The sequence below is a fragment of the Haliotis rufescens genome, unplaced genomic scaffold (genome assembly GCF_023055435.1).
Source record: "Haliotis rufescens isolate VD_foot unplaced genomic scaffold, xgHalRufe1.0.p SCAF_13, whole genome shotgun sequence".
Taxonomy (NCBI): domain Eukaryota; kingdom Metazoa; phylum Mollusca; class Gastropoda; order Lepetellida; family Haliotidae; genus Haliotis; species Haliotis rufescens.
The window spans coordinates 33,482,971-33,501,428 of record NW_025963813.1 but is presented as its reverse complement, the minus strand read 5'-3'; the positions used below and the strand labels follow the sequence as shown (position 1 = coordinate 33,501,428).

Here is an 18,458-nt window from a genome sequence, read left to right as displayed (position 1 = left end):
CATTTATTTACAGGCTCTCGTCATTTAGCTGCACTATTGCTAAGCAGCCGTAAAAATTGCCACTACTCCTGTAGTCCTTGCCAATTTGCCCAGTAGTTATCATAAGGACTAGACATTTGCCCTTTTTAAGGGTTTTGCTATATTTTATCATTGCAAGGACTAGTTGACAAAAACTGTTAGTTTCTACCATTGCTCAGTGTTACTTTAAGCAACAAACAAACTTGAATAATGCATGTGACCATGTTCATGTTTCAGATTTACAGACCTGAAAACAAAGAAGCTGTACCAGGCTCGAGTCGCATTCCAGGTGTGGGTGAAGCCAGGGTCTTACAAGGTCGGCCCACAGACCATTGAGGCGAGTGACCCCATCGATCCCAAGTTTAACAACAGTGAGCTGGAGTGGTCCACGAAGGAGCGGGGCTCCACCATGTTGTATGCCTTGCTGTTGAGGGTGGAATGAACAAGGCGGTGTGTGTGTGTGTGAGAGAGACCTTGAATCAACTATGGACGTGTGTCCATCCATATGGCTGTGATCCAACTAGGAGACTTGGTTTACCTTACATCTACTTATCTGAACGTGTATACTGTTGAGGTGGATTGTCGGGCAGACAGCTGGAACACCTGCTTGATATTCTACTGAAGCCCATACCTCACATCCTCTGGGTCATGTTTCGAACAAAGTGGCAATCTGTGTGGCCAACAGAGTAGAGCCAGGGGATAATGATGTACTTCAGTCAATCCTCAGACTTATTCCTGAAGATCCTGAGGTCTTGATGCCAATTGTACTCCAGAGAAATATTAGTGAATCCATTCTTGGAGGATGTATGAAGGATATTCAGAGGACATTTAAGACATACAGGAGGTCCGGAGGAAATAGCCCAGGGCTTGGATTCCAAACATTGCCAACATTGTAAGGGGGATCTTTCAGGTAGTGATTTCACGGTCACGTTACGGAGGCAAAGCACGACAAGGCAAGCTTAGCACAAAGATGATCGTAACTCCCATACATTTAACATAGACTTGGAAGTCGGAGCGCTAAGATCGCTTTGTAGAACGGAGCCCTGGTACATCGGCCTGCCTGACTGACCCCCACAAGCTGAGAGCATCAATGAATCAGGAGGTTGGGGTTCTTGTAGTCAGAACCAAAGAACAGCGTAACTCAGGACCTTACAAAAACCTGCGACCATTCTGATATAGCCCTGAGATACCCCTGCAAACACCACCACACAAAGTGTCCTGGGCAAGGATCAGTATCAGTCAGAGAAGCTGTGTTCTGCAACTGATCTAGAGATGGCTGGAACTTGGTGTTACCATGGTTACTTACCCATCGTGAAACAAAGCCTTTGTTCTCTACATCAAGGATACAATGTCTCAAGCCTGTTTTTGACCTCCTGTCTCGTCTGTACATTGACCAATGCTGATACGATTACTGCAGCTGATCTTCCATCTTCAATATTGACCGGAATTTCTCCATCATTTCAACCAAAACTCAAGCAAATCAAATATTGGTGTTGTGTTCCTGGTATGGCTAGATGTACTTCACAGGCTTAATGTTGTAGTGTCACAGTGTGAGAAATGTACAGCCTCCATGAAAGGCCCTGCTTCGTCAGCGAGAGGACAACTACCAGCATCTCAGACTCGTCAATCTTGTGATACTCTGTTCTGAGGAACGCCATGTTGATCATTTCTGAACACTTTTAAAGCAAAGACCATTTTGTTTTCAGTATGTTCTTGAAGACTTTAAATTGTATGAATGTAAAAGAAACATGTTCTACTCCAGTGTTTTTTGTTCAAATGCTGGAATTCAACTTGTTGGATGCTGATACAATGTGGCTCCTTTAAAAGCATGCCTGTTGCATATATATATATATATTGTCTGTGAATTTTCTGTGGTGCATAGCCACCGGTGAAGTTGCATTGTTGATATATGCGAGATGTGTTTATTTATTTTGTGTGACTGTCTGTGGAATGAAAGGTTGCTGAACTCACGGAACTGTTGTCAATGAAACATGTAGAATTGTCAAAGACTATGGAACCAAATAGTATACTTGTGAACGTGAAAATGGGGCATCTTGGAGGACGAGACTTGATGTGATTCACAGAAGATGTTTTCCATGGACTGTTACAAGCTGGAACTGTTTTCCACAGTCTGTATTTGCTGTAATCTTCATAGTTCTCTTTACCTCAAGTCAAGAGCCCCAGAGATAGTCTCAACTGGTTCACTGAATCTTGCAAAAATAATGTGTATCTGTTTTCTGAAGATCATGGGAGCCACAAATGTCTGTGCAGAGTTGCTTCCCTTTGTCTTTGAAAGATCCATTCTCACTGTGTTCATATCCCACTTTCCCTCGATTCTGAACATTAGTTTGCCAGCACCGTACAGTGTTCAAGGGTTAAAGCTATGTGTCTAGGACCTGTGACACTTTATGGTTTTCTCCGAACTTGCAGACACGCCATCATGACAATAAGATCTTAGTTGTTGCTACCATGAAGCAAAGATCTGAGAACATCCCATTACAGGTCACGACAGAATGACCTTTCATCCGACCAACCAGAGCATATCTGACCAGAAACTGACAGTGGAAATGTGTTTTTTAATCATGCAACCTCGAAAAAGAGCTACAGGCTTTATGACTGAATCAATACAATTTAGGACAGCTCTTAGTCATTCCAGAATGGCCTTTTGTTCTTTTTTCAAATTTTTATCAAGAACTTGTCAAAATATGTTTCACAGCATAGTTGCCAATTTAAAACTAGTGCCTTAAGGTACTAGTTAAATAACTACCTTCTGATTGGCCAATGTTGACTTCTTTTCAGTCATTCCATTGGTTGGTCAAAGTTCGCCGAAGTTCAGTCTGATGTGACCGTAATGGGATGTCCTCAGATCTTTGTTTAGAGGTAACGAGAACTGAGATTTGAATGATATTGGCCATCATAAGGTCCTGTTGAACATAGCGGCTGTGAACCAAATCCCCCTTTCTTGGAACATGTTCTACCAGCTGTCCAGTGCAACTGTGTGATGTCAAGTAGAACAAGCATCTGTTCCGCGTTTGTTGTCATGCTGCATGATATGCCCTCAGGTAATGTGAGTCAGGAATCCCAGCCAGTGAATCTTTCATCCTATGTGTTGATGAAGGGAACACGTTCAGTTTCTATAAAAGATGTGTTCAGTAATCAAACTTAATCTTCAACATTCAATTTCTAGATGCCAACTATGAACCTTGGTGAAAGCACAGGAAAATAATTGTATACATTAGCAGATTGTGCAATGTTGATCTGTTGGCAGTACCCTGTGCAAAGAGAATGTATGTCAGCTGAGAAAGGGAGATAACTCCAAACCCCAGATTTGTGTTTTCCTCCGATGACCCTGACCTAAATTTGCCCCAAATCAATTCTGCAAACTTTTTCAATCTCCATTGTCAACCTGCTATTCTTGTCTTTCAAATCCTATAGTCACCGTCATGGCTGGATTACTTGAAAATAAGTAATTTCCAAATACTTAGATGAAAACCGTAATGTCTGAAGAAGTTTTTGAACCTGTAATAGTTTTTAAGCTCACCTTATTGAAAGTCAAGTGAGCTTACGTTGTGGCGTGTCGTCAGGTCATCCGTCCTTATCTTTTCATGTTCAGCCTCTCTTCTGAAACTATAAGGCCTATAAAGCTGAAACTTTGTGTGAATGACCCCAGCTATAGTGTCTCTAAGCAGCAATTAGAAAACTAATCATGGCATGAACATTCTTGTTAAGGGTTCCTGTGGTCCCTGTCAGCATGTTCATGAAGCGTGCAGGTGATTGTTAAACTCCTTGTTAGGACCCCACGACATTGTACAGAACCGTGTACCATGCATTGTAAAGATCAACTCGTGAAGGAGTTTGGCGCATATGCAACAGCACCAGATGACATATTTCTGCACGCATCACACAAAGGCGGCTCAAACACTACAAATACAGGCTGCATAGAGTTCTGGTTTATATTATTCTTATGTTGGGGGCACAGGTGGCCCAGTCGTCTAAGGCACCACGATTCGCTGTGGGCACACCAGAAACCTATGATTGTTGGTTCGAATCCCGGTTCGCCCTGTTTATGTTTCTAGGTTTGTCAGCACCATACCTGTGCTCGTGGGTTTCACCAAAGTGATAAACGTCTGAGACCTGCATCACTTTCCTCCCACATTAAGCAGACACGCTGTGATATTACTAGAATACTGTTAAAACAGCGTTAACCCTAACTCACTCACTCATTTGTGACAGACCACTTAAAGGCACATGACCTTAGGACCCCCAGTAACTCCAATGCTGACCTGTGCACTTTCACCATGCCCTGAAATACCATCTCTGATACTGCTTAATCAGAAATTTGGCATGCAGGTTCTTTCTTGTGAAGATATTTTGTGATTTGATTTGATTTAATTTGATTTTCTTAAGAACAACTGGTCCCAGGGCTTGGACTTTGTTTGAGTGTAATGACGACACAGTTTGTTCATTGCATCCTTAAGTTTACCTCAACAATGTCCTGAACAAGTTAGCAAAAATACTTTCGTTTTCCCACTAATTTTTCTGTTACATACTTTTAGATATTTGTACCAAGATATAGTTAAAGTGTAATAGAATTGTAATTTCATAAGCCAGGTGAGCTACAAAGCCTTGTGGCTAAAGTGTTGTATGTAAAAGTTGGAATTTGACTTTTCTATCCCACTGTTCGACTTCTTGAAATAGATTTATTTGTGATATTACATTTAGAACTAGACGTGTGAATATTTTGATACATAAGCCAATGCTTGCACAAATCTTTCACAATGCATTGCTCACAACCCAAGCCATCCATATTCCAAGTTCTGTACAAATTATTGATCCTATATTTCTGCATGAGCAATTTCAGTGTTAGCCAGTATGTAAAATGTCCATATTTGATATGGAGAGAAAATGCCACATGATACCAGTCACTGATCTGAGATGATACATCGTCTTTTGATCAAGTGCTGATGTATTTGATGTTGAAATAGTGTGTGTTCTGACGTAGTCCTGGATATATGGTAGCTGTGTCAATGTAATTTAATAAGTATCAAACCTGATGCCATGGTTTCTGTATTGTAAATTTGTGAGAATCTCCTACCGTGTATACTTGTGTGAGCTGTTTGTATATAATACTCCATTATCAGGAATTGTAAAATCTTGGTCACACGTGTGTTCCTTGATCTTGTATCTGTTGACAGTATTTGTTTGGCAGGAATTCACATTACCTGTGTAAGCCTGTGTGTAAGGCAGTCTTCTCTCGTGGTGGTCTGTTCATGTAGAACTGGTTTGTATCTGTGCCCCAATCTAATAACCAGGAAGATTGTTTTCCAATGTTTGGTGGTTATAGAATCATTCAGCCATGTCTTCGACTATATTCGTTATCATACTTATGACTCACACTTACTCTCTTGTAACTATTGACGTCCTACCTTCAAAACCTTTTCACGACATTCATGTTCAGGGCTATATATTTAGAAAGTATTGGCCTGATGCTGTATTATATATTCCACATGGGACACCCTATTTTCAGGATGTGAGAACCATGTTTAGCCAGTTGATCTGCACGAGTCGATGCTCTCTTACATTCAGTGATCTATTCCCATTTTCCAAAGTCAAGTTATATAAAAATATCAACCCTAATCATATGCTGTCAGTTTTCCATTCACCATTGATTTTTCTATGACAGTAATTTTGAAACAAATGGCATTTAGTTTGTTACATGATAATTTCATTTTATTAAGGGCCCTTACCATGTATGGTGAAATTGTTACCGTTATATTTGTATGTGTTTTGACCAACCCCAACACTTTATCACTGCCATGATTTTTTATACGTTTTTGAAAAGTGACTCTAGAGCTGTGGTAAGGTGATGAAGCCGGACAATAGGGATGAAGGGAGTGGAGTGGAGATCCCGTGTGATGTAGTCGCCAAAATTCATTATTGAGATGACCTTTGGTTGAAGACATTGTATCGATACTGATATGTATACTGAAAGCACAAACAGATCCCTGCAGAGTTGTCTCCCTTTACAGAATTATTCCCCTTGGCATGTTTATCCATTTGTCTGTGGATTCACATCAAGATGATAGGAGATGTTTTCTTGTATGGCCTGTGTAAGTCACCCCAAGAAGGATGCTGTTCTGAGTATTCCTGGTTTAGTACAGTCACTGTATTTGTCAACGTGTCCGCTTACGATCATCCTGTGATATTTAGTTTAGATACTGTATGTTTGAACTGGTGTGGTAGAGTGAATGGGTACAGATCATGGTTATTTGATTGTTACAATAAAGTTGTGTCATGACTTGAAACATGTGAGGAATATTTGTTCCAATCAGGTGGACATTTGCTGTGAAATGAGAGCTGTTTCTCTGTATTTGAGATCATCGGAACTTGGCACTTAATATTATACATGCTGTTCATCATACTAGAATACAACCCAAAATGTTAAGATTTTAATTTCCTTATATGGATATCTGCTGGTATATTTGTGTTCAGTAAATACGTGTATAACTTTTGGTGTCAAACATTTTTCAAAGAAAAGATCTCAAAGGGTACATTTCCCGTTGCCTAGAGTCCATTTCCTGGCTAGGCCTGTGTTAACTGCAGTTAGTATCAATTGTGGAACAGGGACATTGTATCTGTGTAATTAGGGCAATCATGAATCATGAACTTTTATTTTGATCACATCCTAAATTGAAATCGAACCCAGCGGGAGGTTTGAAGGACATCCCACCATGTGGAGGTTTGAAGGACATGCCACCATGTGGAGGTTTGAGGGACATCCCACCATGTGGAGGTTTGAAGGACATCCCACCATGTGGAGGTTTGAAGGACATCCCACCATGTGGAGGTTTGAAGGACATCCCACCATGTGAAGATTTGAAGGACATGCCACCATGTGGAGGTTTGAAGGACATCCCTCCATGTGGAGGTTTGAAGGACATCCCACCATGTGGCCCTGTAATGGAGCTCCTCAGTCCACAATGATGACTAACATAGTCGGACACAGGTGGCCCAGTTGTCTGACGCCCCACAATTCACTGTGCAGAGTTGCGTCCCTTGGTCACTCAGAAACCTATGTTTGAATCCCCAGTTTGACCTGATTATGTTTCTAGGTTTGTCAACACCATACCCATGCTCATGGGTTTCACCAAAGTGGTAACCGTCTGAGACCTGCTCTGCTCTGCTCTGCTCACATTAGGCTGACAAGTGTGATACAACTGGAATACTGTTAAAAGCAGTTAAACCAGTTCCCTCACTAACATGTTCATACCCTTTCCCCTTAAGTTGAAGAATTGGGGGATTGATGAGGGGCAGGTTACGTGTTTCCCAAGCAAGTTATGCATCTTGTGAAGTGTCTCTCAGAAGGCGTGTGCTAATAATCTTCAGTGGGATGTTTTACATCATTTTAGAAATCCTGTCATGTTTCCCAGTAATCCAATGTCTTTATCTTCTTGTCCTCAGTCAAAACGAGTTGAGGCCGAGGTGGGGCATTCGCTCGTCATGACTAAGGCACAGGTTTGATTCCCCACTTGGGTAAACTGTATGAAACCCATCTCTAATATCCCCTTGATATTGCTGGAATACTGCTAAAGGCTGTGGGAAGACTAACTCCTTAACTCCTTCACCCAAAGAGAGCTGCTGTGTGTGTCATGTGACATGGTTGCTATAACGGTGTTATGACGAGTGGCAGTTATTTAGTAAATAATATTTGTATGCGTCATCAAAGGGGCAATATGTGACAATCATAAACCAGTGTTAACAAATGAAATCCACAGTATTCCATTGTTCAGGAGAATGTTCTTGCAGTGTACACTTTGTTCCAGAGGCAGGAGCCGGTCAGAAAGTAGTACGCTCCAAGGTGTCCTATATTGTATTTAACTCTCATCTTCCTTGTGATTGGAAATAACAATCTTGAATATTTGTAAGAAATACCTTTTTTGTAGCTCAAATTAAGTTATGGTGTGTCATTAAATATTTCATGACATCATTGCACTTGTCTGTAAGTCCTTGGCATCAATCAAACTCCAGTGAACGTTTAGGAAGGAGTATGAGGCAACTTAAACATGTGCTGCGAATAGCTGCAAGATTGCTGAAGCGTTTTACAATATTCATGAATTCACTGGTGATTTGGTTGATTGTCATTGTACGACAGAGGGGTGGTTGGGTAGCCTAGTGGTTAAAGCATTCGATTGTCACACCGAAGACTCGGGTTCGATTCCTGACATGGGTACAATATGTGAAGCCCATTTCTGGTGTCGACCGCCGTGATATTGCTGTAACATTGCTAAAAGCGGCGTAAAACCATACTCACTCACTCACTCACTCACTCGTACAACAGTGGGGCACGTTGCTCACAACATCAAAGGCTTGTCTGGCCCAGAATCATTATTTACTGTCTTCTGTTGTATTGCTGGGTGTTAAACAACAAACAGTCCTACTGCAAGAGAGGACCTTTTAAGACGTACTCCTCAGAGGAAGGAGTGTAAGAGTGATTGACAATGATGTCATAAGACTTGACTTTGTATTAAGACACAGTGTTATGGCAGTGATGTGTATGAATGAAACTGTATTCTGTTCCGCTTCCTGAAGGAGTGCTAGTAGCCCAACATGTGTACAGATATTTGTTGAAATTATTTATGGAATAATATTGTCAGCAAAATAAAATGTCAGAAATTTGTTGCACTTTGTTTTTCTTTCCATGGGTTGGCTTGATGGTAATCCTGTTTGTGGATTTCTTGGTCAATATGACAAGATGTTGATGGCACAGAGAGACGGACAATAATAATCAAGATGACAAATCCAAATGTTACAACCACAGAAATGCGTACAGTCTATGACTAAAGTGAAACCCCCTGAAGACTGGGGCATTTTCTGTATGTCGAGTGTTCATACTTGGTTGGTTGTTGAACACTGCACTCTGCAATATTCCAGTTATATGGCGGCGGTCTGTAAATAATCAAATTCTGGACCACACAATCCAGTGATTAATATAATGAGCATCGATCCACACAATTGGTTGGTTGGTTTGTTGTTTTGTGCCACACTCAGCAATATTCCAGCTATATGACGGTGGTCTGTAAATAATCGAGTCTGGACCAGACACTCCAGTGATTGACATCATGAACATCGATCCACGCAATTGGGATCGATGACATGCATCAACCAAGTCAGCGAGCCAGACCACCCGATCCTCTTAGTCGCTTTTTATGGCAAGCATGGGTTGCTGAAGACCTATTCTACCCCGGATCTTCACGGGTCGATCCACACAATTGGGATCAATGATATGCATCAACCAAGTCACAGAGCCTGACCACCTGATCACGTTATTCGCCTCTTACGACAAGCATAGTCACCTTTTCTGGCAAGCATGGCTTGCTTAAGACCTCTTCTACCCCGGATGTTCAGTGTTCATACTAACTCTGTTGGGAACAAACATGACATAGACAATATATGGAGGCAATGGAGACCGAGAAGATATATTTGTTTTCAAACATAGCACGAGGAATTCAAGCATTTCCAGTCGTAGAAATTTCGTATTTTCCCCTTTTCTGAAACTCCGATAGCAAGATTACATAGCTCACCCCCTCTTAATTCTTTTTAAAATCCATCCAAGTTTAAATAAAAACACTCAACCAATTAACATTTCAGCATTACAAGACAAGATGTCATTTTGTCCGCCCTCTTGATGAAGGACATCCTGGCAGACAGCTGCAAGGGAGAAGGTCACGCGGGTGAGGATATATGACCTATATTACACAGCGACATCAGGTGCTGACTAGAAGGCCGAACACACTCTATATGATAGTCGGGAGTAACACCATGTGAAAACTCAAATTGCATCAGAGCAAGTAGGCTTTAGCTCACCTTCACATTGCTCTCACTGGATTGTCTGGTCCAGACTCCATCTTGTACAGACCACCGTTATTACTGTAAAATACCTGAGTTCTGCGTTAAACAAATACTTGCACATAGTTTGATTACACCCGGAGCTATAGAGTTGATCACAATATCTATCACTAGATTGTCTGGCCCGGGCTCAATAATTATCAGACCGCCATCATACAGCTGTCATATTGCTGCGTGCGGCGTTTAACAACAAATCAACAGTCAATACCATTGCCCGTGAAGGACCCACATTAATAACGAACATTAGCTTCTTCATATAGCACCTGTCGTCATGATCTTTATAAATCTTTACGCCAGTAACTATTTTATATTATCCGAAAATACATTTGAACGGACCCGGCTTTATTGATCAGCATTATAATTCGCATGTTTTTTTCTATTGACAATCTTGAACAAAATACCATGCTACTCCAAGACACCCTAGCACTCGTGTTAACTAAAACATTTCACACTGCATCTAAGAAATAAGTACTAGTAATTTAGAGTGAGTGAGTGAGTTTGGTTTAACGCCGCTTTTAACATTATTCCAGTTATATCACGACGTGTCAGCTTAATGTGGGAGGAAAGTCCGAAGTGATGCAGGTCTAAGACGTTTACCACTTCCGTGAAACCCACGAGCACGGGTATGGTGCTGACAAACCTAGAAACCTAATTGGGGCGAACCGGGATTCAAACCCACAATCATAGGTTTCTGGCGTGCCCAAGGGGCCCAACTCTGCACAGCGAATTGCGGCGCCTTAGACATCTGGGCCACCCGTGCCACAAAAGAAATCAGATAAAGAATTCCAGAAACGTCAACAAGAAGACCGATTGATTCTTGTAACTGTACTTTCAGTGTCCGCCTTACACAGCCGGAGAAAATGTCGCTTACAGTGATTTATGTTCGTCCAGTGCACAGTTTACAAGTGTCAAGAGACATGTCTTACTACATAAGGCATTACTTTCTGAATGGGTGCAGCAGCGCGCCTCCCTCTTGTGGAACAATGACATACATGTGCAGTATACTTATCTGTTTGGTACTTATTCTTTGTGCACGTGGTGCTGAAGCTGATGACAATGGAAATTATGGAAATGGTAAGTATCGGGGGACTTTGGCAGGACATGGGTGTCAAGAGGGAGTTTATATTTGTCGTATATACTCCCTGAGTTAAATATGTTAAATAATTATATCGATTTGTTCTATCTATATATTTACAGTGAAGTCTATACAAATCAGATAACAGCAGCTTGGCTATTATTACCGTTGCCAGCAGAACAGTCAGAGACCGCCTCCGTGGTGTAGTGGCAGAGCTTCCGCCCGGAGAGCGGAAGGTCCGAGGTTCGATCCCGCCGCCTCATACCCAAAGACGTTAAAATATGGTACTTGTTGTTACCCTGCGGATGCTGGGATGTTAGCTGCCTTTGCTCATTCCCAGTTGATCCATTCAAGAATTTATTTCTTGTTCCGCTGTCGGCTGAAAGTTAGCGCCCCGTTGTAAAGGCGGACTAACAGGGACCGACCAGTGTAAGTCGCTTAGCGCTGTACATCGGTTGCAAGTGATTTGCCCTTTGCAACGCACCCTAACAGTCTATCCGAATCACATGACGTCACAACCTCCAGTGTGACGTCATGTCAACCTCAAAACTGAGTTCACGTAGAGTTTGTTTTGTTTGTTTGTTGTTTACCGCCACACTCAGCAATATTCCAGCTATATGACGGCGGTCTGTAAATAATCGAGTCTGGACCAGACAATCCAGTGATTGACATTATGAGTATTCATCCAAGCAGTTGGGATACGACGACATGCATCAACCAAGTCAGCGAGCCTGACCACCCGATCCCGTTAGTCGCCTGTTACGACAAGCATAGTCGCCTTTTACTGTTAGCATGGGTTGCTGAAGACCTATTCCATCCCGGATTCTCATGGGTCAGTTCAAGTAGAGAGATTAATGATAACGGTTGTATTTTATGATGTCGATAGAAATCTGGGAGCACCTTTAGAATATAGTCTGTCTTACAGACCCTGATACAAATATATATCAAATACAGCCCATGCAAGTCTATAATGTTTGGCAAGTCTAGATCACTGCTCCTTTTTATTATATTTTTATAAAGATAACTGAACAACTGTTTTTTTTTATGTACGATATGTTCATTTCAGAGACTAGATTTTAGTCTACTTTAGAATACAGTACCACAACTTCTCGTGAGGACGGTCTCTGTCGTAGGTCACATGTCTCAAAGACAAGCAACCAGTTTTTGTGAGAATTACTTGAATTACGAGAAAAACGAACTAACAAAATAAAAAATAAATAAAAGTGCTTTCGTAAACTAGCGCTTGCTGTAAAATGCGCCGCCGCAGGCTATAGTCAGTAAACAAATATTCAAAACTCTCCATAGCGCTCTCCAATGACACTTCGTGTAGAGATGATAGATCACTGGGAGGAGCTTATGCACACTCGATGACCCCTGACGTCACAGGGCATTGTTTCGCCGGTGTGACTGGCAACAAAATACTACAAATTACGTCATAGGGTATTGTCACGTGTTTGAAAAGTTTGTGGTACTGTATTCTAAAGGTAGGCCGAAATCTGAACACACTTAAACGGTTATATCCTAAATGAAATGTTTTCGTGGCCTTGCAGGCATGGCGTCAGTGTGGACGCAGGGGAACACCTATGATGACCTAGCAAGACTGATCTCATATCTGACCCGTCACTCCTTCCGTCGACCCTTTTACGAGTGTGCATTGTGCTGTTTGATTCAGGATCCTGGCAAACGGCAGAGATGTATAGACATGTACTGCAGCAATACGAACGCCCCATGTAATAGATAAAAGAAACTGGTTTCGAGACACTGTATATTACGAACTAAAAGGGGCGGCTAAATTCCGTTAATATAACCGAAGTCCGTTATAAACATATAATGTAATTTGAAAACTGGACATATTAATCAATAAGGAATTCAAATGACTTTGCACGTGATCACATCAAGCAGTTTTAATTGCAGGTGTACAACTGTGAACATAATGGATTTGTATGTAACGTCAAAGAGCACGGAGCTTGACAAGCTTTCAACTTGTTTGTTGTTTAACGCCGCACTCAGCATTACTCCAGCTATATGATGGCGGTCTGTAAATAATCGAGTCTGGACCAGTGATTGCCATTATGAGCATCGATGCATAAACCAAGTCAGCGAGCCTGACCACCCGATCCCGTTAGTCGCCTCTTACGGCAAGCATGGGTTGCTGAAGACCCGTTCTAACCCGGATCTTCACAGGTCCTTACAAGGTGTGAATGAGTTTCATCAGTATTTCAGTGCAACATGTGCCGTCGGGGAAGGCCTGGCGTGACGCAGGTTATATGACATTGGCCTCATTGGGGGAACCCACGAGCAAAGGATTGGTTCTCATGGACTTAGGATCATCTGGCAGCTGGAGCCCAAGACTTATTGATCCTGGCAACTGACTACTATCAATTGAAGAAACTGTATATTCAATTAATGCACCATTAAAGTTGTATGTAATTTAATGTCTTTCTCCATTTTTAGCCAAATCACGGCGGGGGACACAAACATATCCTACACACATTCTGTTCACGAAGTGAATCGAACCCAGAATGTTTTCTGATTTATTACAGATCGCTGTCATATAGCTGGAATATTGGTGAGTTCGGCGTTAAACAACAAACAAACAAACAAACAAACAAACTAACTAACGTCTTCCTTGATATGTTATATGATTAGTCCACCCTTCCAAGAACCAATTTATTGATTAAGCTGCACGTTTGTGTAAATATCCCTGGCCATTTCAACATTCCAAAGAGCCATGAACGGAAAATAACCTGGGACATTGCAGCCGTTGCAAGTATGAACGTCTTTCTTTTTCTCTGGACATGCTTAGAGTGGCAACTAAAATAGTTCAATGTTTTTTGTTTCACCTGAAAGTAGCTTATTATTCCAAAGCACCGGAAGTGACGTAAGATTTTCACATACTTGAGACCTCGGTGACGTTGGAATTCTGCGCAGGCGAATAATTTGAATCCATGTACATGTACAGTTATATAAAGAATCAGATGCAGTTGCTATCGATTTACCCCACAGTTGGCATGTGGCATTGGCTAGCATGCAATGTGTTTCAACAGGAATAGTAAATTTCACTAATATTTTGATTCGAGATTAGGGACCGACTAATAGGTTTTTTTGCGGGGCTGCTGGGATTTTATGGAAAACAATAAATTGCTTATCAGAAAATACATTTGACCGGACCCGGCTTTATTGATCAGCATTATAATTTGCATATTTTTTGTATTGACAGTCTTTAACAAAATACCAAGCAAATTCACTTGCTGTAACAAGCTACTATGCTTGTTAGAGCTAGGCGACTAACGGGATCGGGTGGTCAAGCTCGCTGACTTGGTTGATGCATATCATCGTATCCCAAATGCGTAGATCGATGCTCATAATGTCAATCACTTGATTGACTGGTCGAGACTGGATTATTGACAGACCGCCGTCATATAACTGGAATATTGATGAGTGCGGCGTTTAACAACAATTATACCATGAAATTTGGATATTACTCGATTCTGATTGGTCAATCGGAGGCTACTAAATCACAATAACCCCCCTCTGATTGAAACAGCTGGTCTTAGATGCCGCTGAACAGCTTCAATAGGCCAGGTTGCTATGGGATACCTGACAGAAGGGGCAGGAAAATATAGCAAAAATAGCGTTCAAAGAAACCAGGGCCCACTTGCACAAAGCGATCTTAGCGCTAAGACTATTGTAAGCCTATGTTAAAGTATAAGAGTTACGATCATCTTCAAACCTGACGTTCAAAGAAACCAGGTTTGATGCTGTGGCTTCAAATCTGATCTCCACGAGGTGCAGCAAACAAATGATATTCACTGCGTCTGTTTCCGTTCACTCTAACCATGTCTTACTTCAATGTACATCTGTTTGAACAATTCTAAAAAGGTGGGCACATGAGGATCGAACTCGTGATCTCTGCAGTGTTAGCTTGACTCGCTACAACTGCACCACAGTGATTCCTGGTTATTTGTCTTAGTCTTACTTAAAAGAGTTTTGAAGGTTCGCGAAAGGAATCGGACATCCTGTGGCATTCGAGGGGGCGTGAATATCCAAAATTGTTTTGGGAGGAAGTTGCTGTCCCTTTTTTGGGTGGTGTCATTTTTCTTAATTTTTAACGGGAGCTAAGATTTTCTTTTATGGCACATTTCAAATTCAACCTATGCAAAGAATGTTCCAATTTTCTCACTGTTCACTAAACATATTAACTGTACTGATACAGGTGATTTTAAAACAGAGCCGTGAAAATTGCAGTATAATACAGCGTTTATATATATAAAAAGACAATACCTAAGAGTCAATAACATCATATGGCCTCTTGAAACGGAAGATTTGAAATGATTATTAATAAATAAGGGTTATAGGCATATTATCGCTCATGGTGACGTCTCTCTGTGAAAGATTATGGCTTGGCTCACGAAAAATTCAGTATTGATGAGGTTGGACCCATTCCGTTGAGACTCTTTATTGAGGCGGAGTTATTTTATTTCAAGCAGAAGGTGGCTATGAGCTGTGTTTGATTTGTTTTTAAAAATAACCCCGGCCGCAGTTCCTCACCCCCACCCCCCTACCCCCAACCGTCAAACCCCCCCAACCCACCCGCAACACCCCCACCCCTCATACCACCCCACCCATCACCCCCCACACGTCACACCACCCCCACCCGTCACCCCACCCCTCATACCACCCCACCCATCACACCCCCCACCCGTCACACCAACCCCACCCGTCACACAACCCCACCCCTCACACCACCCTCACCCCTCACAGACCCCCACCCCTCACCCCTCATACCACCCCCACCCGTCTTACCACCTACACCCCTCACACCACCCCCACCCGTCACACCATCCCAACCCGTCACACCACCCCCACCCGTCACACCACCCCACCCCACCCCACCCCCATCCGTCACCCCCCCCCCACCCGTCACACCACCCCCACCCGTCACACCACCCCCACCCCAACCCCTCACACCACCCCCACCCGTCACACCACCCCGACCCCATACCACCCCAACCCATCACACCACCTCCACCCGTCAGGCACCCCCAGACCCTCACACCACCCCCACCCGTCACACCACCCCCATCCCTCACACCACCCCCACCCGTCACACCATCCCCACCCGTCACACCACCCCCACCCGTCACACCACCCCAACCCCATACCACCCCCACCCGTCACACCACCTCCACCCGTCACACCACCTCCACCGGTCACACCACCTCCACCCGTCACACCACCCCCAGCCGTCACACCACCCCCATCCATCACACCACCTCCACCCCTCACACCACCCCCAACCCTAACACCACCCCCACCCCTCACACCACCATCCAGCAACACTCTGTGGATAAAGTATAACGGAGGACAAACGCTTTTATTTATCTGCACTGTGTATTTCTCTCCGGAGGGGTCTAGTCTACACTCCGAGGAGGATTTATTTGATATTTTGGAAAGCGATATTTTAAGCTTAAAATCAGACTTTCCAAACTGTGAGATAGTTATTCATGGTGATTTCAATGCTCGCACCGGTGATGGTACACGCCCAGATTTTATTGAAAACAATGATATTACCCACCTGCCCATCGATTATGAAATGGATTATATTCAAGACGATAACCTACCACGCAGATCTCAAGACAGTGTCAATAAACGTGGACTCTCATTGTTAAACTTCTGTCATTCAACAGGACTCCGGATTTGTAATGGTCGATTGTGCTCAGATAGCAGTGTTGGTAAAATAACTTGTTTTGCCAATGAAGGCCAGAGTGTTGTCGATTATGTGTTGTGCAACCCAAATCTTTTTCAGCTTATTACAAAGTTTGATGTGACAGATGAAGTTAAATGTACTCATTTACCTATAATCTACTCATTAGCTTTAAACAGTATGCCTGACTGTTACCGCGAAAATCTCACTGAGCGTCAGAGGTATGTTTGGTCTGATCGTTTTTACAGTGAATACGTAAATTCATGGAATAATCTCAAGGATTCTACTAAGAAGAATTTCAACAATCAAATCATTAACAATGATGTAGATAATGCTTTTAACTGTTTTCAGAACACTCTTGAAAATTGCTGTGTTAAATTTAGAAAACCGTGTAACGGAGCTAGAACTGGACAAAAACATTGTGACTGGTTCGATGAGGAATGTTTGCTGGCAAGATTGACAGCTCGTCAATTGCTGCGTGCATTTCATGCAAGCAACGAGGCATGCGACCGGCTGACCTACATTTCTGCACGTAAACACTACAAGGAACTCTGCTCGCGCAAGTCAGCTGTCTCGACACATGTGTTTGTAAACAAACTGGAACAATCACTCCAATCTAATAATGTGAAACTTTTTTGGTCGTTATTGAGACCGAAAACAAAATCACAATTAATAAACATTACACCACTTGTGTGGATTGAACATTTTAAAGAACTGTTTAGTGGAACAAACCATGATCCAAACTCACTTGATTTTTATGTTCATGTAAATGATTCCATTTCAGGTATAACTGACAATCTATTTTTTTAATTTTTTAAGAATGCTCCCATGCAGTGTCTAGATATGCTGAAAGAACTGTATAATATGATTTTGTCAACTGGTGTTTATCCTACTCAGTGGACAGTTGGTGTCATTATTCTTATCCATAAAAAAGGGTCGTGTAATAATCCAGGAAACTTCAGACCAATCACTTTACTCGAAGTCTCGGGTAAAATCTTTTCTAAAATTCTGTGCACTAGACTTTCTAAATGGGCTGAAAATCAAAATTTTATTATTCCTGAACAGTCAGGGTTTAGAAAAGGTTTTCAAACGGTAGATAATGTTTTTGTAATTGATACTATCATACAGAAATACTTATCATTATATAAAGGTAGACTTTATTGTGCTTTCATAGATTTGAAAGCAGCCTTCGACTCTGTTCATAGACCATCTTTATTTTATAAATTGTGGATTGGTAATGTAAAGGGGAAAATGTTTAGACTTTTGAATAATATGTATCAAAATGTGAAGTCATGTGTTTTGGTTAACAATAGATGTACTCCCTTCTTTGACTGTCCTTTTGGTGTACGACAAGGTTGCCAGTTGTCACCTTTCCTATTTTCATTTTTTGTAAATGATATAGTACAGTTTTTGAGTGTGGATAAGCAATACTGTGTTAATTTAGACTTGCTGGATCTCTTCATACTCTTATTTGCAGATGACATTATCCTATTTGATAGCACTGTTCTCGGGTTACAAAAACGTTTAGATAAGTTGGTGGATTATTGCAATAAGTGGCAATTAAGAGTTAATTCTACCAAGAGTAAAATCATTATTTTTCGTAAGGCAGGTAGGCTTAAAAGTTATGAAAAGTTTTTTCTTAATGGCTGCCCTCTTGAGATAGTCCCCAGTTATAAATATCTTGGAGTACATTTTTCTAGCTCGGGTTCCTGGTATAAAACTCAAAAGATATTATCCCAACAAGCTTGGAAG

At 41.9% G+C, this 18,458-nt stretch overlaps 1 protein-coding gene across 4 annotated transcripts in view; it reads left to right on the top strand.

Annotated features, from left to right (window-relative positions):
• Window positions 1-4,115, top strand: part of LOC124118117 (neuralized-like protein 4) — a 52,892-nt gene extending 48,777 nt beyond the window's left edge. For all 4 annotated transcript variants that reach the window (XM_048394439.1, XM_048394437.1, XM_048394438.1 and 1 more), the window contains one exon: window positions 256-4,115. In XM_048394439.1, coding sequence (XP_048250396.1) covers window positions 256-460 — 205 coding nt within the window. In that variant the 3' untranslated portion in view covers window positions 461-4,115. The remainder of the gene's footprint in view (window positions 1-255) is intronic.
• The last annotated feature ends 14,343 nt before the right edge of the window (window positions 4,116-18,458 follow it).